We start from the raw sequence: 25,051 nt of genomic DNA, 5'->3' as shown, positions 1-25,051 counted from the left end.
AGTATATATGAGAACAGAAAATGTTTATTTTGGTTGTGGGCACGAAAATCCCGCAACCATTCAGAGGAAAAAAAGGCTGAAGTGAGAAGTATGCGTGCAGCTCGGCCCCCTGACAATAACACCGCTATGCACCAAGGCTCAGCCCCTTTGGTAGCTGTAGCCAACTAGTTTGCCATGCCAGAGTCAGCCCTAAAACTGTGCCCAGAGTTTTGGCAGTGCAGCTCTGAACACAAGTTACAACAAGTCCATCTCCCTCGCTGCCTCTTCGTTTGGATGATTAAAGGACCCACTGATGTTCTTTCCCATGCAACGTGATTATTTACTGGGTGTGGGGCAGAGTGCAATGACTAAGAGTATTTTGATGGCACTCCTGGGACGCCGTCGTGTGTACAAAAGAAATGAAAACAATAATCGAGGAGAGGAACTGACAAGGTCTGGTTTCTTGTGGGTACTCTCATCCTAGGAAAAGCATCCCCTCGCCTACTAGGGTGCAGGTTAACAAGGAGATTTCTCACATGACTCTCCTTTCATGATTGTGTAAGGGTATAACTACGTTCACACCACTGCCTCCCTCAATGAAAACCCTAACTCCGCTTCCTCTTGCTGGCTTTCTTTTCAGAAAGCATTTAATAAGATTAAGGGATCCACTCTTTTGTCACATTCGATGGAGTTTATTCAAAGGTTACGTATGAGTCAGTAGGATGCAAGGGGCCATCTGACACACACAATCATTTCCTCTAGAAATTAGATAAGGATTTACAGCTTCATAATGACTCAGCACTGTTAGTGATTTTAAACTCAACAGTCTGTGCTAGAACTCGTCAATATTATGTAAACATAGCTGCGATTTGTGATGAGGCTTGTGCATCGGTGACTCATTTGCTCGTATCAGAAGAGAAGGCAAAGAAGTGCTGATTGGCCTAGGGCAGGAACGCAGCATTCCTGAGTTTATGTCACACAAATGAACTGCCCTGTTCTATAAGCAACGAGCCCTCCAGTTCCAGTAATACTGTAAAATAATATATATATATTTTTTCCCAAACAGGCCACATTTTAGTTCAACAAAAAGATCAGTTTACATTATGCAAATTTATTTGCAACAATCTAGTCATTCTGCATCTTCTTGTTGTAATTTCCCTATACAATGTCAAGGGCTGTATCAACACAAGCATGCCACCACATCAGTACTTCGGGCATTTCAGATACATAAGGACTCAATGTTGCACTATTTGGCCAACTTTCTTCTCCAACACACCATGATAACAAAAGACGGGGACCAGCATTGACATCTAGATAAGACACAGTGCACCCAGATCTCAAATCTTCTGGGTGACAGCTGTGCCAGGTGTTATTTCTGTATCTACAGACAACAGAGACTGCTCCAAAAACCAGCACCTCAGCTTAGAAAATGTAAAGGTGACATTCCTCTCCCACTATACTTCATGTAGGCGTGGGTATTAACATCAACGAATGTAGTAAGCTTAGCAAAATCAAAATAAGTCACTGAATTTGTGTGACAGACAGCTTTTGTAGAATCTCTTTTTCGTCCATACATACACATATGTCTTTTTGAATGTTTCAAAGGTGAGAAGCAAAATAGCATTGTTAAATTGTCTGGAGCAGCCACACTAAAAAACTTAGCTAATAGATCAAGATATCTTTGATTTCTTTTGTGCTTCACATAGTGGAGAGTTTTCATCATGACTGAGAAGCGTTGTGCCAAAAGAGAAGCAACCAACTTACCGAATAACGAGCAGTTCCACCCAGACTCTCACAAAAGCAGGCAGTGGGCCAAAGGCCTCCAGGATATACGTGTAGTGACCACCAGATTTCTTAATGCATGTTCCCAGTTCAGCATAGCAGAGGGCACCTGTGAGAGTGAAACTGAAGCATCACAAGAGACATCCAGAAACAACTTTCCAAGCATCTGTGAGGTGAACAACCGAGCTGCTATGGTAACACAACAACTTCTGATACATTCTAATCCTCCATATTCTTTTTTCAAGAGGCTTAGAAGTTCCATGTCATTCTGGTGGACTTGTGTAAGCCATGGCACGAAGTGTTTACAAGCAAGGTGCTTCTTACTCATCCACACTGGTGTGGCACAAAGTGCTGCATCATGCCAACAGTGCAAAGCCTTCTGACACATAGTTGTGAGCAAATATTGCCCGGCGCCATCCAACCTGCCTCATCCTTGGAGGAAAGCCTGAATATGGCATTCCCCTCCCTCCTCAGCCACAGGAAGAGCAAGCAACTGGCTCATGTTTGGAAGCATCTGTGGATGGAGGATTTTCCTCACTGGTACCACTGAAGTCTTGCACACCAAACTCAGGGAATGGCTTAGTTCTATCAGCACTGGATTTCTCAGCAAAGAACAGCTCCCTGAGGAGATGCTCAAGGCTGCTGTCAGCATGATGCTGACATTACAGAGCTGTAACAGCACACTGTGACCATGCGTGATTGCTGGTCCTCATTCAGCCTTACAGCCTGTGGATTCTTCATTCCATGGGCAACGAGGGCACTGGGTCTGCTCAATGCAGGCAGCCCTTTTTGGAGGAGCCACAAGTAAACCAGTTTGTAAGCACTGCATTACACAAAACATTACACAGATCTGCAACATATGCAAAGCCTTTTCCCTACCTGCTTTTATGTTGCTTCATGTTAAGGTGAAAACTACAGTTTTCAAACCGCCCGACACCAAGCCCAAAGAAGCCGTAAGACTTTAGAGCACATTACATCCTCCTTTTGCTTTGTTTGGGGATTTGCAAAAACATGACAGCTTTTATCCAATCATCTTTAGCTTTCCCAGAAAGGTACTTAAAGGAATTCTTACAGCCACATTAAAAAAATATATTCACGGGCTTTCTCTTGCCAACCTGCTCTGGAGTGATTTGGAAGAAAATCAAACCATGGTTTGATGCATAGTGCACAGACAGCCTCAGCAAGAGCCTAGGTGATCTTTGTATGAGACCTTAAGTCTCGTAGGAAATGAGAAACATTAATGACAAAAATATTATGAAATAACAACTGTAGCAGGTCCATTTAGAGGGAAGAGATAATATCTTTTACTGGACCAAATGAGACAGATCTCTGAATGTTGAGATCTGGAAAACGCCAAGGAAAAGCCACCTGATTTTTTTCCACAGACTTTACTTCACAGTCAGAAAATTGCTACTATTGAAGTTAAAGCTAAATAGGAGATGCTTAAGCAAATTCTGTTTTGACTGCACCTAAAGACCAGGGTCCTATGCCAGGGTTACGAATTGTATCTGAGGTGTTTCTTTATAGGGGAATTTTTGCTACAAGCAGGACTTAAAAGTTTGGACAACAAAACTCGTTGCACATGGTGCCAATACAATTAACATTTGACCAGAACAGGTCCTAACTTTCTTGAAACATCTGTTTGGCTTGGGTGGACTTAGCCTCCAAATGCTCAATGCTGCTTTTAAGCTCAGAGCCAAGTTACACAGGGTGGCATTTGCACATTCCACCTATTAGACAGACACGTGTTAGCCCCTATTTGTCCTCCCTACCTCGTGCCAGAAAACAAGTCGTCTCTGTTTTAAATAAAGCCAATGCTCATGTTATTCCTCCGCTTCTTTGAGATTAACTCATTAAGGAGGTCAATGGACCCTCTGTCCCCCAGGAGCCAGGGTGGGGTTTTCCGCTCTGAATGGGGCTTTGTGTACAGAACAAACCACCCAGCATTCCTCAGAATGTAATATTGTTAAAAAGAAACACAGCAAAATTAGTAAAAACTGCCACAATGGGCAAGCCAGCCATAAAACTCATTTTACGCATTTGTTTCTGCTGCATTCATCCTCGCAAGCCGAACTTTCCAAGGCACACTGCAAGCTGGGAATAAAGTGAAAAGCAGTAACATGAGACAGGGGAGAGGGGCTGTTGGTGTTACTGCTCTGCTCCCTCTCATACCAACACAGATTACACCCGGTGGGAGTTATTCCCTGAGACCTTGACTGAGCCTCCAGGGAACCAAGCAAAGCTGCCTCAACAGTTTGCCCCGCACGCCAGCTGCCAGGGGCCTCACAAACAAGCTGTGAGCTACTTCTTACAGCCAAAAAAACAGCGTATTACATACAGCACAGCTAATGGGAGAAAGCGGGCACTTGCTTTTTTCTTTAGGGACCCACGAGAAACAACCTGCACTCACAACCTGTGCTGACACCGTGCCGGGTGACAGGGACTGTGGACTGCTGTGCCTTGCACGCAGCTTGTTGCAGAGCAAAAGCCTTCCGCGGCCCCATTGGTCCTCGGGCTCCATGCTGAGCCTTGATATCCAATGGAAAATCAGACAAAAAATAGGAATAATCCACCGGCTGCCCCTCCAGACCAATTGGAAGCATTGAGCAGACTTACCAAAAAGCGAGAGGATGCCGCACGCTGTCCAGACCATCAAGGACATGCCCACGCTGCCCGTGTTCTTCAGGATCCCCTTGGGTGAGATGAAGATGCCAGCTCCAATGATAGTGCCAATGATGATGGAGATCCCCCTCAGCAGCGTGACTTTCTTCTTCAGTACCACCTTCTCCTGAGGCTGCCTGCTGTCCATGGAGGGCAACCTGCCGTTCGGCTGCCCCTGCAAGTAGCTCCCATTAGACACCGTCACGACGGCAGCTTTCCTCACCATGCTACCGTGTCACCAGAGTGCTGACAGCGAGCGCAGCCAAAAAGTTCACAAGCTTTTCCCTCTCTCAGCCTCTTCCTCCGCCGCCTCTTATCGGCGGGGTTGCTCCTACGTGCAGGTAGAGCTCTGCTCTGCCCCGCTGCCTGCCAGTGCTCGCAGCACCTGCACCCTCACCCTGCCCACGGGCACTGCCCTATCGTTGGGAACCAGCTCAGCTTCCGCGTGGACCTGTATTTAAGCTCTTGTCGTACCAAGTTACTCCAGCTGAATGATGATGCAAATTCTCCAGGTTTGCATCAGCCATTTGAGAAACCTCTGGCATTACTCAGCACTTTTTTTTTTTTTCTTCTCAAAGCGTAGGGGCATGTTGCACAACCGACCTGAGCGTGGTAGGAGGAACAAAGCCTTCACAGGAAACCCAGCCCATCGAGCTCAGAACATCGCCGCCGGCACCCCCAGACACGCTCCCCAATTTTTTAGAGCAACTTGTATGCAGAAACAAAAGCCTGCCGAAACACAAAGCGTGCTGGAGCGCGAGGGGAAAAGAAATCAAACAGGATACGTCAGCTCTGGGTCTGATCCAGCTGCTTTTTCTCTCAGTTCTCTTAGTGAAAGTTCAGCACGCAGGGCTGAACTCCTCGTCTTGCTGCAGTGGGTCAGCCTCTGCCTACCTGTGAGCTTATGAGAACTGTCTACACCTACCTAAAGAACACATACAAACCCCTGTTAGCCTGTGTTGCCGGGCAACACACCCAAATCAGACTGGTGAAAATCTAGGTTATTTACCCAGTACAGTGATTTTCATATAGGCGGTGTTTCTGGGATGTTGGTAGCAACTCAACAGTGACATTTCCCCTTCAGAAACACCATCCAGGTCTGCAGATGCCATGCTCTGGCAGGAGGAGAGCTGCAGGGAGTACGGGGTCTCCAGCCACTCTGCAATCCAAGTGTTCCCTCTCACAAAGGCTCTCAGAGCAGAAAGATTATTGCTGGACCCTGCAAACTTCTGTTCCACCACCCGATTCCTCAAATTCCAACCTGAGAAATTAAAATCTTAAAAAGAACTCTCTCCTCAAGCAGAGTGAAAATCACTAGCCTTCAAGCACTTGTCAGCTAATTAAGGGGCATGCAATATGTGCCAAAGGGAAAAATCCTGCTCAGCTTAACTTCTGCAGCTGCTCCCGGCTTCAGATCAGATCAGTGCACAAAGAAGTGATTCCTGGGGTTGCTGTTTAATTGGGACCTAGGCTTGGGGTGGGGAAAGATAGCAGTAAAGCAGCATTTTATCATGTGAGAAACAGGCGCTGAGCTCTGAGCACAACTGTGCTTTCACATTTATTCGGGAAACAGGAGATGCTGAAGTACTAAAACACTGCAGCTGTAAAATTACAGTGATTTTAAAGCCTCACATTTTCAGTTATCACTCACCTGTAATAATTTGCACCGAGGTGAAACAAGGCATGCTAAAAGCTTATCTGGTTTAAATGCACGCAGGTAAAAACAGAAAGCATTTGAGCTTTTGACTGCAGACTGGCAATGCCTGTTTTCTGAACACATCCTGCCCTGCCTGCCCCAGCACTGCTTGCACCTGACCTCGGGACATGCCTGCTCCTCACGCAGCACTGCTGGGTCCGAACTGAGCTGACTCCCCCAGTTCTGGTCACACACGAAGCCACGAGGAGGTGTCATACTACACGGAACTGTTTTCCCTTGGTATACATTCGTTAGACAGTCTCTCAACAAGATTATTAATGCCTGAAGTAAGTAACCAGATCGAACCAGGAAAAAGCATTAACCACAGAACTGGGGTGGGCTGATGATCTTTATTCTCATTTCCAAAGGCTGTTTACAGAATAGACACATGACATCTTGAAACATCTAATAGTGTAATGCAGTCATTCTTACCTAATGCTTACCCTCTGTTTCAGTAGGAAGATGGCTGCAGGATCACATCAAAGCTCAGTGGGCTCCCAGCTGATCCCCAGGCAGCTCCCCGCCACCCAGCCATCTGCATCAGTAGCAGCACCAGGCAGTCAAATGGCTTTCTAATTTCATGTGATCCTTAGCCAAAAGAATGCAAAAATGTTCTGAATCCACATTTGCCCTTTGGACATGGCTAGTAACACTCCCCCACACAGGAAAAAGGCTGCTTACTGCTTCTATCGGGGAGGATGGTGGGCACGGAAAGCTTGAGACTATGTAGAACTCACCAAACTGTCTAAAGTGTGAATAATCGAGGAGAGATAGAAGCAGAAAACCCTTTTTCTGAACTATTGGCAGCTTGCTCACGATTACGCTGTTAGCAGCCTTCCCAGTGAGCACTGCAGTGTACAGCAGTTCTCTACGCTACCCATTAATGCCAAACAAGTTCCCACATTCAAAGTTTACTTCAAACTATCAGAACAGAGAATACTTATTTGGTGCTAAGGGATGGCTTGTGGTTTTCTGGAAATGTCATGAGAATCCTCTGCCGAGAATGCCCACTGCTGCTCCACAGTACACCGTGTGTTCCAAACCCGTTTTCATCACCTGCAGCCCACCATGGGCTGTGGTACCATCCCTGGACAACCACAGCACAACACAGCACAGCACTCAGTCTTTTTCAGACAGCTCTTCCAAAGGCACGGGGCTTAACGTTAACTGCCTGATGCTCAGCACAGCCCTCTTCTTCCATAAAAACCTGCTGGAAACAGAACAAAAAGATAAAAGGTACAATTTTCTTTAGACTGATGAAATTATTGGAAGCAGTGTTTCTAAAGATGATGCTCTGAAAATAAACCTTCATTCCCTGATGGCAGCTAGCACTGTGCACAGCTTTTTATTGTTTCTCTTTGCTTTTTTTTCCCCCTCACTCCCCAGACATTTTCTCCTGAGCAAACATTTTCAAACATAACAGAGATCATTACAGTGAGATGGCTTCCTTCTGAACTGCACCATCAGCCCTGGGACAGTGCTTCACAGGCTGAAGAGCCTTGATGTACAGTTGGGACTAGCAGGTCTTGTGCCAGATTCTGGACACCACTAAACCTTGACTCTGAAGAAGCTACAGCGTGGATATTTCCCCTGAGAAAAGCTACCAGACACAACACACACACCTTAAAATTCAAGTCTGGACCTGAGTTTCAACTTCTCAAGCCCACATAAACTCCTTGATTTCGAGATGTAGCAAGAATGTTTTGATAATCCTTCCAGGAATTTGCATATCAGCTCGCTGCATCAAGCATCTCAAGAGTCACAAGTCAAGCCTCCAGGCCATATACTGCCACAGCCACTGGAGACATAGAATAAAAGGAAGTATGGCGAGGCAATGAAAACCCCAAACTTCTCCGTGTGGGTGGCACGGCATGAAAAAGTTGTTTAGAAAACTGGGCTGAGTCTTCTCTGCATAATCCAAACTGCTTATGTGCCTCAGAAAGCAGCTCTGTAGGAAAGTGGTAGTCTGCTTTCACATGTCAAAGGAGGACAAAATACCTACAAGTCTTTGTTTCATGTAGAATATCTAGCAGTAAAAACTTGTGACTGGGGATTTTCGGTTCCTTTTGTAATGTTAAATATTTTAACTAACTCTGGGAAAAAAATACCTGTAAGCAATTTAAATGCTCAGCTGTTACAGGGAATTAAGTGAGGAAAGCATCATCATATACAGAAATCCCAGTAGATCAAGATGGGTTTTAATATTATAAAGAAAACCTGGATCTGTAAGAGGATGGTACGTTCTCTACTTCAAGCTAGAGTTTTAGTTAAAAAAGGGAATTACAGAGAAAGCTGGAGGATGTTATTTTGCAGTCAGTCTCACAAATTATTCAATTATTTTGCATTCCACTTTGTGTTGGATACAAAGATAGCTTAGAAGAAAGAAAGAAAAAAAAAAAAAAAGAAAAGGAGAAGCAATGAAATAGTTACCCAGTTCATAGGTTTTAAAAATCAAATGAAAACCTAGAAGAAATACAAAAGCAATTCAAATGTTATTCCATGAATTTTCAGTAAAAGACTGCCAACAAAATGCCTATGCAGTCAGCAAATAGAAATCTGCTTCCAAGAAGCCTACAGACAACGATAGCAGATTAGAAAGCAAATACTTTCAAAGATTCAATCTCCAATTCCAAGGCTGTTCAGTCTGGAGAAGAGGAGGCTCAGGGGAGAATCTGATAGTGGTCTATTGGTATCTAAAGGGGGGCTGTAAGAAAGAAGGGGACAGACTCTTTAGAGGGGTCTGCTGTGATAGAGCAAGGGAAAATGGTTTCAACACTAAAAGACATATGTGAATGTAAGAAAGGGTTTTTTTTGTTTGTTTTTTTTGTTTTTTGTTTGTTTGTTTGTTTTGTTTTTACCATAGGGGTGATGGGGCACTGTAACAGGTCGGCCAGAGAGGTGGTGGATGTTCCATCCCTGGAGACATCCAAGGTAGGGCTGGACCAGGCTCTGAGCAACCTAATACAGCTGTAGGTGTCCCTGTTCGTTGCAGAGGAGTTGGGCTACACGACCTTTAAAGGTCCCTCCCAGCTCGAAGGATTCTGTGATTCAATTAGCTGATACCTGCCTATCAGTTTTCAGGCAGAAAAGAAAAAACAAAGCTTTTCAGAAATCCATCCTGTATGTTTCACTACTAGAGCTTTATTTCCAGCTGCACCCATGATAATTCCAACTGAACAGTTGGATGTTTTAATGATTTTTTTTTTTCAAATGGACAAAAATCATTAATGCCTGGTACCAAGCAAGAGAACTTCAAATGAAAAAAAGCCAATTTGTACTGAAGCCCTACATATATGGATAAAGAATAGTGCTTTAAACCATCTCACTTTTCATATTTGTAACCTATGCTATTATAGCCTAAGCAAAGCTGTACATAAATATTATTCTTAATTTTTTCATGTTTGCATTTCTTGTCAGCAGAATGGGACAACAATTTTCAGAGTCTCTATGTTATCCTTCCTCATCTTTTGGATGCACACGCTGAGATATCCCATGGCTTTCAAGAATCAAGGCTTTGTGGTAAATTTCTGTCAAAAATGCAGAGATTCCTGGCACAAACGCAAGTTTATTGTTGACTTCAGGAAGCCGAGATGTTACTTGATGTTTCTTAACTTAGCCTGAGTGTGTCAACAAAATTAATTGCCGCTTCTGAAAAATTAGGCTTGCTAAAAAATGAAGACAGGTAATTATCACAGAAAGGGTTTTCTTTCCTACTTCATCTCTCCATTTTCTTGATGAGAATTCTTCACACTAGGTAAAAAGCTTATCATGTGAAGAAATCAGGTAACAGTTGCTTAGATTATCATACTGAGAGCTGGCCGCTTAACTAATCCCTATTTGCTTTTACTGCCTTGTTCATACAATTTATCCTGTATTACACACACAAGAAACAGGATGCTGGGACACTTAACTTCCTCCTCTATTTGGCCAAGTCCTGTACTTCACGTGAATCCCATTCTGCCACGATGAGTCAAATTTTCTATGAAATCCTTTTAATGAGTTAACGATACCTATCCCAAATCACAGGTGTGACAACGAAATTCAGCCACTGAATCCTGCCACTAAAATAATCTATACAAAATATTGGAAAGGGGAGTTTTTCAAAAACTTGAGCAAAATTTCATTATATTGACCACTCCACAGGGAAATCTTTCAGATCGCTTTTCCTAATCTGTACTCCAATTCCTTAAACTCACCCCAAAAGAAGGTCGCCCTTCTCTCTTGTCAAGTTTAATGAGCTCATTCCCCTCCTGTTGCATACAACTTAGACTACACTGAGCATAGATTCAAAGTTATTTGATTTTTCTGAAACAGAAAACTCTTACCCAAGCACCCAAGAATAATTGTAATGGGATTTTTAGTTCCCTTCTCATTCCTCTCTCGATTGCCAGATGCAGCAACAGAATTGCATCTGTGGATTTCTCCTCTGGTTCATTTAATATAGCTTTTTGTCTGGAGACCAACCAAGTCCTGGCCACAGCATCTTGCAGCTCATGAACACAACAAGGTCAGGCTCCAGTCAATAAATTGTCAGGTAGTTAGCACTTCTTTAACATCAGCAGCAATGGCACAACGTGCGCATTTAGAGATGGACAAAATCTTCACAGCCAAGGGCTGAAGCAGTGTCAGAGTTTACCAAAAGGAGAGATTAAACAGAGAAAAGCAAAAGCACTACTCAACGTGGGTGTGCAGAAATGCTTCACTGGCGATTGGTGGTCAATCATTCACACTGGCATCATAATTTAGCAATGAAATGTGGCCTACGGATCCTACAGGGAATTGTTTTATTGGCATCTAAATGTGCACACTATGTCTTCTTGAAGTATTAAAAACTCCATCAGAAAGAGCAGTCGTTTGGAGGGCTGCCAAGGCAGTTCAGCAGTTTGTACTAGTGCTGCTCCATATATTATTCCTACATTTCAATAGGGTAAAGCATCTTAGTGCTGAGGTCAGCTTCTGCTTCTTTGAAGGTGGAGTTCCTCTTTTCCACATTCACAATATACTCTTCAGAGGTGTTGTCCATCCAGGTAAGACTAGAAGAAGGTACTGAACAATGCTATACTGCAAATCACATGAATACTTAAGTATTATGGAAGCTGGGGGAAGCCTGGCCTTCTCCTGTATCAATTTTTTGTCTTGGTTACATAATGCAGACTTTTTCCCGCTTAATTTAAAAAAATTGGAATAAATATGTATGTGACAGGAAGACAGTCTAAGCAGAGAGATCAAGATAATCATTTGAACATATTATTTACTAATAGCTAACTTCAGTTTATTAAATTCCTTCAGAGAAACTAGGGAAAGTACAGCATCCCAATTTGGCTTTCTGAAAACTACATACATTTCAAGACACATCCTCATGCATCACAGTAACAAGTTTGGTATGCCTGGGGTATTTTGCCATTTGTTGTTCCTTTACTTTCATTTTCCTTTTTCCATTTCTCACCTTTTCTCTCACTTTAAGTACACTCTATAAATTCTGAGCTGAAGTAGGAGCTATTCAGAAATTTCTCTTATTTTTCCATACTTTTCAATGCCCCTTCCCAGGGCAAAGAATAAATCTCTGTGAACAAAGTCTCATTCATTCTTTGATCTCAGCATCCATCATGACTGCAGATAGCTTATTAAACCTGTATCAAGCAAACAAATAGCTTATCTCAGGGCCATTTTATTGTCCTGCTTGCCCCTCAGGCTATTTCAGCATTGCTCATTTGAGGAGGACTTGACCAACCAGCTCTAAGCCAGCCTCATTGTGAAGGCGTTCTCTCTCTGACTTTTTTCTCCCAACTTCCTCCTCCAGCCCAGCCTTGCTCAAGAAGACAATGAGCAACAGTACTGATAGCACTCTCGCTAAAACAGATTAACAACCACAAATCGGTCTCAAAGTGGGAGGATGAAAGAACTGATAGCAGACACCTGGTTCAACAGCTAAGGCACCTAAAAGCAAAGCATGCCTGTGAATCCGTTTATCTTACTCCACAAATAGTGAGCAGCCCAAGAGCTCCTTGAGTGGGGCTGCAAGACAGAGTCTCACATCAAGTAGGGATGCCTCTTGAGGTCATGCAGAGATCCCTTACGCCTTGATGACAACAAGCCTTGCCAGTGCAGATCTTGTGAATGTGACTAATAGTTTCTCTTAAGTTTAGCTAGCTTCATTAAGATCATATCTTAGATTCACTGTAAGCTTTGCTAGCTTTGCCAAAATCATTTTAGACTGATTGTGCACATACAATTCCTTAGGTATAAACTACTGACAAAGCCTGGGACTACAAGTGAATCCAGCTGCACTTAGGCTCCTTCCCTCCGTGGTTCAAGGGTTTTAGAAAGCAAGGGGTTCCACTTTGAACATCATGACTCAATGGGAAGGTCTCCTGTATGTGTGTATTTAATCTTAACATCTATAATCAAGTGCATACAGCCATCTCAAATCTTGTGAAGTCACTGTTAAATCACTACATTATATCTATATTGTACCAATAAACATATTCCTGCTTCTCTCTCATTAGTGAAGTGTATAATGTAGTTGTTTCCAAATATGATACTTGTGTGTCCACACTAACGCACAGTCAAACAGAAACCTCAGTGAGGAAATAGCCATTACCAGGATACCAGCCATCTCTTAACCCATCTGGAGGCTGCCACATCTGCACCAGTGCAGACTCAACCATGCCAGCTCAAACCACAGGTGCCAAACTTCTTCCTCTCCATCCAGTGGTCTCATTATGTGAGGCAACTGAGCAGGCAGGCTGAACAGTCAGTGAGTCAGGACCAAAGCCCTCGGTTCAGACCTTGACACACATAGCATGTAGGTCCTTGTAGCTCCATTATAAATTATCCACACCCTTCACCGTTTCATCTTCCCTGTGATTCTTCTATAGGCACCATCCTTACTCACTAATAAAAGAAAATTTGGTTTTTTTTAATACGCTTCACTATCAATATCGACTCTTAAAAAACATAAATTCTCAGAGCATTTTTTGCCTGGGCTGTGAGCACACAATTAGAGGAGCTGGCTGGCAGGGGTCATTCTCCTGGTAATGGCAAATGAGGGGTGTGCCCTAAGCTCAGCAGGTCCTTTTTCAAATGGAAAAGGCTTCACTGCTCCTTTATCACCACAAAAAAAATAACCAAACAAAAAAACACATAAAAAGCAGAAGAGGCACTAACAGTCTAAACACCAAACAACTGCCAGCAGATCCTGATGCCGGAAAAGAGTAGCTTTGATGGACTGTCCTCCTTGTACAGACAGCCTGGGTAAGCTGTAAAGAATTGAGGACACCTTCGTGAACCCCAGCACAAAGGACCGAAAGGTCAAAGTAGTAAATAATTTCACTTAACAGAATGCATTTGGCTTTATATTTCTAATATTACTTCCCAAGACAAAAGTTATTCTGAACACACAGAGTGACAAAATAGGAGTCCAATCTCTTGACAATTGCTCTGTCAGAGACCTGGAAATGAGAAATGATGCTCTGAGAAACCATTTGTCTTCCTAACTCTCCTTTAATCTCCTCCAGTCCAGTTTTTCTGGATGAGTTCCGAGTCTCCGTTCTTCTGCACGACACACACGAAACCAGGTATTTGGGAACCAATGCGCCAACACAGTGCAGCCACAGTGAATGGTGAGTCTCTCCAAGGGGTTGGAGAGTTTTTTACATGCTCTGTTTTAATTTCACCTGTTGAGATTATCCTACCCCACAGCCTAACCTACACACGTATACAGAAAACATCTCTATTAACTTCTATTAATCTCCTCATAAGTGAATCCATCTTTTTCAACCTGAAAATGAATTAATCTTCCTATTCCACACAGCCCAATGTGTCATCCTCTTCGTGCATTTTCTGGTCAGTTAAACAAATAATACAAATGCACTTTTCAATCACTTATGCTAAAGGCCAAAGCTAAAATTCCTAGCCTTACGTACACCAAGGGCAGAACTTTTTACATCAACTCTTATCCTGTTCTGAGTACAATAAACTCAAACTACACAAAATCCTACTACGTATTCTCAGAAAGCAAGCTACAACTCCTCAGGGCAAAACACCTGCACATTTGTATTTCCTCTTGTGTGACCTTGCATATACTTCCTCTTCCCCACTTTTGGTAATTAGTAACAGACCTGGGAGAGCAGGGAGGAAGGTGAAGACAGAAAAACAGGAATTCTGCCAACTTCTGATTTGAAAAAAAAACACCACTCTCTTCTTAATTCTGGCAAAGTTTGCATCAGTTTACTTGCATTCTGCAGCTGTAGCTATCACCAACCTTGTTTATAAGGGAAAACTGTCAGAGTATGCAAAAGTAATTCCAGAGCTAAAAGGCAGGAACGCTTCAGTCTCTGTCTTCTGGATTTTCACGTCTGTTGGCAGTTTCTGTAATTGAAGCAGCAGATTCGAAACTCAGCGCCACAAAATATATAATGAGGGGTAACAGTACGGTAGTTTATTAGGTTAAAACGAAACCTGCAACTATTTTGTTCAGCAAACATAGCCTGAAAGTAAAAATAATACCGTAGGAACAAAAATAAATATGTATTGGTTTGTTTTTCTCCTTGAAAATAAACATCCAGGTGCATAGGAAACTGCATATTTCAGCTCATCAGGGAGCATGCAAGGGTCGACAAAGGGACTTTGGGCTCCTTCCTCTCTAACCAGTTCACAGGCTGGTCTCCAAATTTTAATAGAGCCTAGGGAATATATGATTTTGTTCCTGTTCAGATAGGAAGAGAGCCAGTCATACCCAAAGCACTGCTGTAAGGACTGTAAGAAATAACACCAAAATGGCAGGCAGGCAGGCAGGCAGGCATCAGCACAACCGCAGCATCACCAGTGCAGAAGAAAAACTTGTATCTGTGTGATTACTTGTGGCAGAACCTATCAGCTTCAGGTCCAGAATCTGCCCCTGAAAATAAATATAAATTGGTCTGATTGTGAGGGAAGTACCCAGGGCAAACATTTTCAATTGCTTCTTTGAGCAAATTGAATTGTGCCTATTGGCAATATCTATCACCTAGAGAAAGGGATGCTTCTTTGCTCCAGACAAGACAGATGTGCAGTTTAAACCTCTCAGTCACCAAAATGTCCTTCCTACCTAGCTGCCAGGCAAACTAGTCAGCTTTGCATGAAGACCTGAGGATATGATGTTCTGTACAACCTCCCTGGTATTTAAAATAACAAAATGCAGCTTCCACTTAGAATTATGCTGAGTAGATAGCCAGGTTTTGCTTAATTTTACTTGCATGCTATTTCTGCTACCTAACTCCTCTTCAAATCCAAAATTGTGGAAATTTACTCACATTTTGGGCTCTTTGATGTATTCATTTTGGTTATTTTTCTGTTCATTGGAAAGGTATTTTTATCCTGTAGAGTCCGACTCCATCCTGAAGAGGAAAATATTATAAACAGATTATAAGCAGCATGCATTCAAATAAATTACATGTTTAAATGTGTCAGTTAAATTATAATGCTCAATTAGACAGCTAATTATGTTGAAAATGCAGTTGTGTGCATAAACTGATGGCCACTCCCCCAGCCTGCCTGGCTGCTTCCATTCACACATTGTCCCTTTCTAGGTTTTATCTTTCAAATATCACCCGGTGGAAGGTTTACATAAGTGCAGTCATACACTGCTCCACTGTTACTCCATTTAAAAAAATCATTTCAAATCCTATTCAGCATTCCCACTGAGCTGTGCTACCTGCCATCAGAACTTCAGGGTCAGTAGGGTGGGATGAGTGGGGCAGATGCCCAGATTTGTAGGGGTCATGTTCCCTAAGGCCTTTCCCTCTGTCCGTGAAGTCTCATTTTCAATTACCCTCACCACATCATTTTAAAAGCATACAATCCATTTGTTTTTAATTTACGTGCACACATGAGTTTTACAATGACCTTTTGAGTTAACAAAGAAGCTGTGCGTGAAACCATAACGGCAACATTTACGTCTATAAAGCACTGCATTGAAATGGCCACTGTGCTCATTAATACTAGATAGGACCTGGAAACCAAACAGGAGAAAGACTCTGCAAGAATAAATGAATCAAAATTTGATTTAAGGATAATAACTGGTATGACAAAACAGACCCACATATGCATTTGTGACATATACAAAGTCATTATGCAAGAGAGACCTTTTAAGATATATTGTCTCTGATTCACTCTTCATTTAATTTCTGTAGGTTTACTGTGTGTATTAGGATCCAAACTAACTGAAGCATTTACACAGCAAAATCCAAGCTCTCATAAAGGGTGACTTCTGTGAATAGCTAAATGACCTGTTTGGTGCTTCCAGGCTGTGCCATATCTCATTTCTTACGATATGAAAGGGATCATTAGTGAAGTTCATCAGGATCACTATGTTTGAAATTTCAGCAAAATAAAGACAGCATGAAACTACCAAACAGAAAAATCAGCTCCACTGCAGCATACCAGTAGCACTTCAGACAGCTATGCTGTTCAGTTCTCATGCTTAGATGACACAGAAAAAATTAATGCTGAACAAACAAACAAACAAAAAAACAAACACCATAAGCCTGACCATTTTCTTGTCGTTTGATATTTCTTCCAAATGGCCACGACTATACATTGCGTTTTAAGGCCTAAAAAAATTATGATAGTTTCTCCATGCTGTCAAGCCATGTATGCCAGAATTATTTGTAAAATTGTTCTCAGTCAGTCTATATCTCACAATAATCCATGTGAGACCTGCCAGTAGAGGAAAAACCAACAAAAGCAACCCTGTGACTGTAGATCTCAACATACGTGGCAGCAAAACTGAGCTTCTTGCAATATCAAAATCAACCTGGATAAGTACTGCAAATGACACATGAGCCATAGCCTTGACAATACAACAGACAAAAATGATCTATTGCACTCTATTTTATTTATTACCTGTACGGCCATTCAAAAAGGAAAGCATTCATAATTATGCTCTCAGGCAGCTCCTCTGAAATACCTCTGAAATCAGGGGATTCCAGGGCGTGTTTTATGGCACGAACTAAAAATTATCAAATTGCACTTTGAAAATAAAAATGCTGCTTAAACCCTCTTCCAAAAATTTTTGTTGAAATCCACATATCGGTGTCTGACACGTCGCTTCGAACCAGTAGCCGTGGCACAACAAACTATTGGAAATACACAGAAAGGAGGTTTGCACTTATCATTCAGCTCTAGGTCTCTGAGCAGCGCCGGCCTGCCAAGGCACAGAGTGACACTGAGAGGGGATACAAACTGCTTAAAGATTTTTAAAGGTTCTTATAACTGTCACTAAGCTTGGTGCTCCACAACAGATTGAAAAATGTGAGAGGCTTTCCAGCTGAAGTCACGTGGGTGTTAAAGAGGATTAACATGAACAGCCAACTAGCAATTGCCAATTTCTTTCTTTCTAGTTTTTTAATCCTCCTGTCTTTATATCTTGCAATAAAACATTTCTTGCCTCCTATTCTATATATTTTCCCCTCTTGGAATAATGCATAAAGGAAGCTGGAAGCCATTTAATAGGTGCATCTAGCACAACGAAATTCTGCACTATAGACTCTGCGGATGCAGACTGTGCAGTAAATCGCACTCAAAGCAGAGAGTATTAAATCACAGAACTACTGGAACAACTCAGGGTCACAACTGCTCATTTACACAATTCAGCTGCTGTATGCTTATCTCTGCATTCCCTCCAGCCCCCAGTGCATATATCAACAAAACCTGTTCAGTCAGAAAAACACCTTTTGCTTTGCATCCAAAGCCACTTCAGACAGAAATAGAATTGAAATGTTTTGGATGAATCAAACCAAACTGCAGTCTTCACAGGGTAGAGCAATCATCACAGGGTGTCACCACCTCAGAAGGAGAAGGGATGTTGTGCCACCTCGTGCCAACAGCTGGGCTGCTTTCACCTCCACCTACACCTTAGAAACATGAGTGACCTCATGGCTTGGTCCAGCCCTGTAAACATTTTCCAAACACAGCACAGTGGAAAAAAGTGGGTCCAGAGTACTGTAGATAATACTGAGCTACTGTATTCATCTTTTTCCTCTAGAAACATTTCTTTTGACCAACAAAGTCCTTTCTGGTTACCTCATTAACTACTGTACATCAGATTAAGGCCACCCTTTCACTGAGTCTCCCAAGAAAGAGAGCTGCAACAGCCGCAGGCGCAAGGGTTCTTGATACAGAAGAGTTGCATCTTGATGCATCTGAGTTGTCACTTTATTAATGGCCCCCACCATGAATTTGCACAAGCACTTTTCAGATATCCTTCCACTCTGGAGAAAAAAGGTACGTTCTTTATTGTTATCCAAATTTTTTCTTTTGTTTTAGACCATATGGTCAAGAAACAACCAACCAACCAACCCCTCTACCTTCATGCCTCTCCTCCAAAAAAATCCCACAACCATTCTCCTTTTTAAATTCTTCCAAATTCACTTTAGAGTGAATTTTTCAAGGTTGTACCTTTCAACAACTTTAAGGAAATAGATTTAAAAAAAAAAAACAAAACAATGAACCCTGATTTTCCTGATTTCTAACTCAGGATTATATTTTCCATTAAGGTTGTTGAATAGAATTCAGAAGAGCAATTTGGCATATACATGCACTAAAACATTTCAACATTTCTCTTTTAAATTCCTTGGGAATTTAAATGCCAAGATGAGGAAGATAAATTTCCGAATGAGACCTCTGAGAGACAGGTTATAGTGAGTTTTAACTGTTATGCCTACGGTTCTCCAGGTGGAAAAGAATCCAAACGGTAAAGCAGACCCCCGGTTCTCTTACATTGTTCATTTAGGTCAGAAACCTTTGTAATGCTTAAATATTTTAAATTAATTCCCCTAGAAAAACATCCTATGATCTCTATTCACCTTTTTTTTTGTAAAACTCTCTTGAAGTACAAAGTTGGCTGAGCCCATACAAGCTGCAGTGGGGAACAAGTGGAACAACAGTATGGTGGGAGATTGATTGCACCACTGGACTGATCCTCCAGTGTAGCACCAACCCTTGTGCCCTTTTGTGAGTGAAAGAGATGGCCCAAAATGGGGGTAGTTTAGATGACAAAACAAATAAGCACGATAATTTTCCACCGTATTTGCTTTCTTATAATTCATATAGTCTTCATTCAATTATCTTAAACCGGATAATCTACATATCAGACTTCAACAAGGACAAAATACCCTTCAGGAGATACCTGTTAATAGTATTTAAGGTATTAACTATCTGAATTCTATTCAGTCCTCTGAGAGGTCTTCAGCTCTTGCTTATTTGGGTAGAGGTTTCTAGATATAAGAAAGACAACTTCAGCAGAAGGCTTGATCATCTTTTAAAATACATATTCAATAGCAAATAGCAATTTCTTTAAAAAAGAAAATGACACAGATTCAAACACATTTAATGGATCACAATAATGTAAGGGAGAAAATCTGGCTGATCTTCATTCTAAAATAAACAGCATTTGTACACTGAAATTGCTAACTCCATTGTTAGCCCCAGCATATAGGTTTTGAAAAATGTGAAACATAGAGAATCCAAATTAAGAGGAAGAAAGATTCGTGTCCTCCTCATGTTCTCCTGAGGGGACACAGAGGAAGTTCCCTAAGTACATTCTTACATCCAGTTGTTGAAAGAAACGTGTGTTAGCTGCACAACCTCTGCCATGAACCATCAAGAAAATGCGAACCCTGTACTATAAACCACCTTCAGTGCAAAATTAACTCTACCAACTGGCAGTAGTAATCAGAAACACAGTAAATTCATGTATCACACCACACAAGCAGCACAGAAGAAAAAAGGAAGCAACTGTGCACATTTACTTTTTGCAAAGCAGTGCAGAAAGAAATGCATAGCCAAGCCTATGTGATTTAACTACGCTTATTCCAGAATCTCATCCAATGACAATCCCTGACCAACCTCAGCATCTATCCACAGAGACACTGACAGTACTGATCATTTTATTTTTACATAGCTATCAAGTAATTTCTATTGCTTTAAAAAGAAAGCAGTCTACCCTCCTTTGCTTCTTGGGTGCAGTATACCCATTATCAATATGAAGTCTGTTCTTCCATACTTTTCATCATAATCTTATGCTTTTGATATCATTGTTTGCTGTGGAAATCATTGCAGATTAGTGAATTATACATTTCAGATTGAGCTTAGGTTAGAATACGTCAAGTTTTCTAAAGTAGGCTTTGGTAATTTTTGCAAAATTTCCTCCCTTGTGAGTAATGAAGAAGAGGGAATTTTTCACACTGCTTTTCCACCAAGAGAACAATTCATAGCCTCCAAATGACTGTGGACAACAGGTCCGGAGAATCCTGTTTTCACCATTAGCTTACACTCACACTTCCCCTTTCTTGTAGCTAATGTCACAGGTCTCACTGCTTATCCAGTGCCTCCTAAGCTTAGCTTTAATCTGATTGATAGCCATATTTCAGTGGGATTTAGGCTGTAAGCTCTTCAATGCATGCTTTAGGTCTTTAATTTACACACGGACACCCACCTACACAACGGAAATGCCTCAGACTGCTTGAACAGGGACAGGCAAGGGCATCTTCTCATCTGGGATATTCATGCTTCTGTGACTGCTCTGGTTCCACCATCCACCCCAGTTCATTTTAGGCAGGCACCCCTCCAGTCTGCAGTATAAACACATCTACAGACTCAATCCACTCCCGAAACTCAGCTGGATCCATCACAATGGAAATAAACTCACATGGTACAACATGCTTCTTCTAGTTATATTGTTAGACCAGAACCAGCCTTCCTCTTAGTGTATGAAGCTGAACAAGAATATCTTCACTTAGGCAGAACTGTTGCATTCAGTTGCAGGGAGACGAATGACCACCAAAACACTTGCTGGTCTCTGTTTCTTCTCCAAATATTGTTAGATGTGCAAAACTTACTCTTTAGACTGTTGTAATTCCTGTACTTATTGCAGGACACTGTACAACAAGGTTTTCCATCAGAACTACATCAGCTGGCATTGGAAGGCAGAATAAATCACTGTCAGCCCAAACAAAGATAGCAAAATCTCTGGCATAGAAACAGATTCACTAACAGCTGAGTAGTTTTGCAAGCTTAGCTTATGTCATTTGTCATTTTTGGTACAATGCAAACACTCTGCACCTCTGCTAGGCAGCTCCTCCACCTTGACTATGTTAACACCGTGACATATGCTAGCGTACGTTACCATAGCTATTCCAGTGCTGGCAAGGTCAACAGGAACGTTCAGCATCTCCAACATTTCTTTTCATTTGTATCTTTTCCAGGGGGAACAGAAACCCTGCCTGGAGAAGGTGGATTCATTACAATATTTCTCTTTTCTTCTTTCAGGATGGGTCATCAGAGACAGACGGAGGTTAGCCTGGGCTCATAAAAAGATACAGAACATGCAGAGCGTGCTGCAAGAACTGTCTCATACTCACCCCTTGCCCTGTTCTAAGTTAATATGAAAACTATGCATGATTAATCTTTTAAAAATTGGAAAAGATGATGCCTAAGGCATCTCTAATCAACTTGCTTGGCGAAGTACATACAGTTCTGCTGTAGTTCTGCACAGCAAATAAGCTACATAGAATTTTAATACAGCAATTACCGCCTGCCACTTCAAGATAATGATTACTTACCAACCCATTTAAGATGCTTGTGTATGTGCATCAGCAAGAGGGATAAATTATGGGCTCCTTCAGCTGAGGAGGCAGCAGACGGGTTTTTACTAGACAGACTACCCCATAGCACTCCAGCAGGGTAAAAGAAGCCATCTAGGTGAGGCAAATTTACAGCAGAGTGTATTTGCTACTATGCCCCTCTGCAATGCTCCAGGGTCAAATACTGGCAGCATCATAAAAACAACAAACAGGACCACCCATCCAAGTTACAACCCCCAGCATTAAAATAAAGCCAGTAGTACACCAAATATCCCTGCACAGGCACATTTGGGAGCAGAAAAAAACACTGACAAATGAGGAAACAGCATTAGGAAAAATGACAAAGAGGGTTGTGAATACACTCCTGTTCCAAAAGGAACTAAAAAAAAAAGAAGCATAATTTTCCACTCCCTTGCCCCTTGCTTGTCTCTCTGACCTGTTCCTGAGCTTCTCTGCTTTTCAGACACATCCATATAATCCTTCTGGGCCATAAAAGGCTCTCACAACAAAAGGTGGTGTAGTTCCTCTGCTTATCTAGCATTACACAGCCCAGCTTTAAACCAAGTGCAGCCAGATGGAGAGTCAGAGGTCACTGGTTATTTTGAAGCTCCATCTATCTAGGAAAAGCTTTTTCCATGGACATTAACTATCAGCTAAGTAACTGTGTGTACTCTAGTGCATGTCAAGATAATATTGTGCTAGATCCAAGCTACAACAAGCTTCTCTCTAGCAACACAAGAGTAATACTATGTGCTATGATGATACAGCAATGGACAAAATTTTGCAGAATCTTGGTTAAGGCAGAAAAATGCAAGAAGCTGCCCCTGGAGAGCAAAAATATACATTATTGCCCATGTAAGTATGGCTGTGTGCAATTTGCTCATACTTGGGACTAGCAGACCCTGGAAACATAAAAAGAAACACATAAGAAATAAGTTATTACTGCCCCCACCCATTGAAGCAGTCAGCTTTCAAAAACAGCCCAGCTTTGTAATGAGTTTCACAACAGTGCATAGAGTTATTCAGAAATACAAGAGGTGATGATGAGAAGCACTGTAACGCATCAGACAATTGTGGAATTTCTCACCACAGAGGATAGATGCTGAGATAAATTTCTTGTCATCAGTCTTCTCCGATTTTTGATTTTAGAGAAGGAACCCAATGTGTGCACAAAATTTTACCAAGATGATTGATTCTTGGTATTGTATATAACATATTGTGTATATATATACATATATATATATATACACACACACACACATATTTCACACTCCTTAAGATTAGTGGGATAATAACCATTCTGTCAAAAGATAACATGAAGATGCTCACAGAAGAATTTTCACTGGAAATCTGAGCATGAGATTTCTTCTCCTCCTCTAGACAACTCCAAGAGATCTGCAAAAGAGGAACAGATTCAGGTTTTTAAAGTTTGTTAGGAAAGTTTCACATTCAATGCACGAATGTAAATTCAGTAATAAGTAGATAAATCGAAAGTTGTACTACATATTAAATACTGAAAGGCAGCACTTTTTCAGGCAGAAGACCTGTGAGTTACAAAATAGTGGAATTTTAGAAACAGTAATGTCTTTTGCTTTGTTTATCAGCAAAGCAGGAAACGGAGCAGAACAGAAAATGGACTGATACTCGGAAGTAGTAAGAATTATGAGGGGAAAAATAATAAAGTCATGGTAATACTGAAGTACAGAGCAATACCATTCCAGCAAAAACTGGCTCTACCTAAAGGTCATCTGTGAACAGAAACCTCTCATGAATTAGTACAGTTTCAATGTCTCTGTATAAAATTACAGAGAAACTGCGTGGTTACTGAGGCAGTGCCACAGTGAGCCCTCATCACACTGAAGAAGTCAGAAGAATAGTGTTCAATAACACATTTTAGAATACCCTTCCTGAGCATTTCCTGAGAAGACACATTTTACTACATTTCATAGCTTTACAAAGATGTGGAGCTCCACTCTCTTCGACATGTAACGGTGTGATTCACAACCACACATTTCCCAGCTCTTAGCTTTGCACTTTCTGTGGTTCTAGTTCTTCCTAAAGTTCTGCCTTCACCAACCCATGGCTCTTGGAGTGTAGCACCATTACACCTGAAGTCAGCACCAAGCATCCCTGACTTCACAGGAGCTGTACGGGATCCAAGACAACAGTGTTACGTGGGCAGCAAGGAGCCCTCAGTTAACAAACCTGTTCACTGCTTTGACTGCACAACACAGCTTCCTGATTGTGTCACTCGCAGGATTTTGTTTTAGAAGAGGACTTCTACTTCATTTTCCCCCTAAGACAGCACATGTGAGTCTGAATATCTAACAGAAAATGAGACAATTCTAGCATCTTATTGCTCACGTTTCTACAGAACAACCTTGCGGAACAGATCCTCCACTTACAACTTGGCTCATCCTATGTTTAAAGTCTACTCCAACAACAACACATAAAACAGGCCAGCAGACAGCCTTTGCCACCAAGTCCACGGTTTAATGAATAGCTTCTGCATCATTCCTCTGCTGAAAACTCTATATAAGGAAATGTGGGAGGTGGACGTTTTGTAAACATACCATGATATGTGCCTGCATTTCTCACTCCCCTGACAGCTGCCTCATACTTAGGTCTTCTTTCTGGAAATTGCATATCATTGCATGTCAGGTCAGAAAGATTTCAGAGGAAGTATTTCTACCTGCTCTGACTTTGCTGTTAGCAGTTTGTCCATCATGGACTCGAGTACATTTAAAATCAAAATGAAGATGTTACTGAATCACTTACAATGCTTTTCATGTTTTTTTCCTTCAGTTTTAAGTGCACTTCACATTCCTTAAGATTAATATCTTCTTTTTCATTGAAACATCTTCACTTATTCAGAGTATAACACGAGGAAATCTTGGGCACGTTAAATTATCAGGGCCACAATCCCAGCTCTAGATCTTTGATAACTTACAATTGTCTCCCTAAATCTAGGGGTATAAAAAAGAGGAATAAAATAACACCAGAACAGAATACAAAGAGGATCAGCATGGGTGGCAACTGGAGTTGGAACATGCAGCAGCTGTAAACTTGTGACAACTACATTAAAGAAATACACGTAAACACTCATTGAAAGGGAATCTTTAAGCACATACAAAGAGCAGAGGAAAATGCTAAGCTGTGCAGTGACTTTGGTGCTATGGCAGGCAATGCCACTGCTAGGACTTTTGCTGAATAGCAAACTGCTAACGCACAACCATTGCAGCAAGGACATGACAATAACATGTAGTTCTCATCCCATTTCTGATGAATAGCTTTTGACAATTAAACTTTT

At 41.7% G+C, this 25,051-nt stretch overlaps 1 protein-coding gene across 6 annotated transcripts in view; it reads right to left on the bottom strand.

The window, feature by feature from the left end:
* The window catches only part of SLC7A11 (solute carrier family 7 member 11), a 109,660-nt gene that overhangs the window by 52,465 nt on the left and 32,144 nt on the right, over positions 1-25,051 (bottom strand). The window contains exons 6-13 of one of the 6 annotated variants that reach the window (XM_052690200.1): positions 23,071-23,136; positions 21,285-21,458; positions 20,595-20,730; positions 15,412-15,495; positions 14,856-15,017; positions 6,551-14,488; positions 4,378-4,597; positions 1,744-1,870 (exon numbers count right to left, since the gene is read on the bottom strand). In XM_052690200.1, the coding sequence (XP_052546160.1) occupies positions 1,744-1,870; positions 4,378-4,570 (320 nt within the window). In that variant the 5' untranslated portion in view covers positions 4,571-4,597; positions 6,551-14,488; positions 14,856-15,017; ... (2 more) ...; positions 21,285-21,458; positions 23,071-23,136. Of the gene's footprint in view, positions 1-1,743; positions 1,871-4,377; positions 5,423-6,550; positions 14,489-14,855; positions 15,018-15,411; positions 15,496-20,594; positions 20,731-21,284; positions 21,459-23,070; positions 23,137-25,051 lie in introns of those variants that run through there. The other 5 variants (XM_052690199.1, XM_052690201.1, XM_052690202.1 and 2 more) reach the window with 5 other exon arrangements.

The sequence above is a fragment of the Tympanuchus pallidicinctus genome, unplaced genomic scaffold (genome assembly GCF_026119805.1).
Source record: "Tympanuchus pallidicinctus isolate F22 unplaced genomic scaffold, pur_lepc_1.0 scaffold26, whole genome shotgun sequence".
Taxonomy (NCBI): Eukaryota; Metazoa; Chordata; class Aves; order Galliformes; family Phasianidae; genus Tympanuchus; species Tympanuchus pallidicinctus.
The sequence above is the reverse complement of the archived record's forward strand: the minus strand, read 5'-3'. Positions and strand labels throughout refer to the sequence as shown.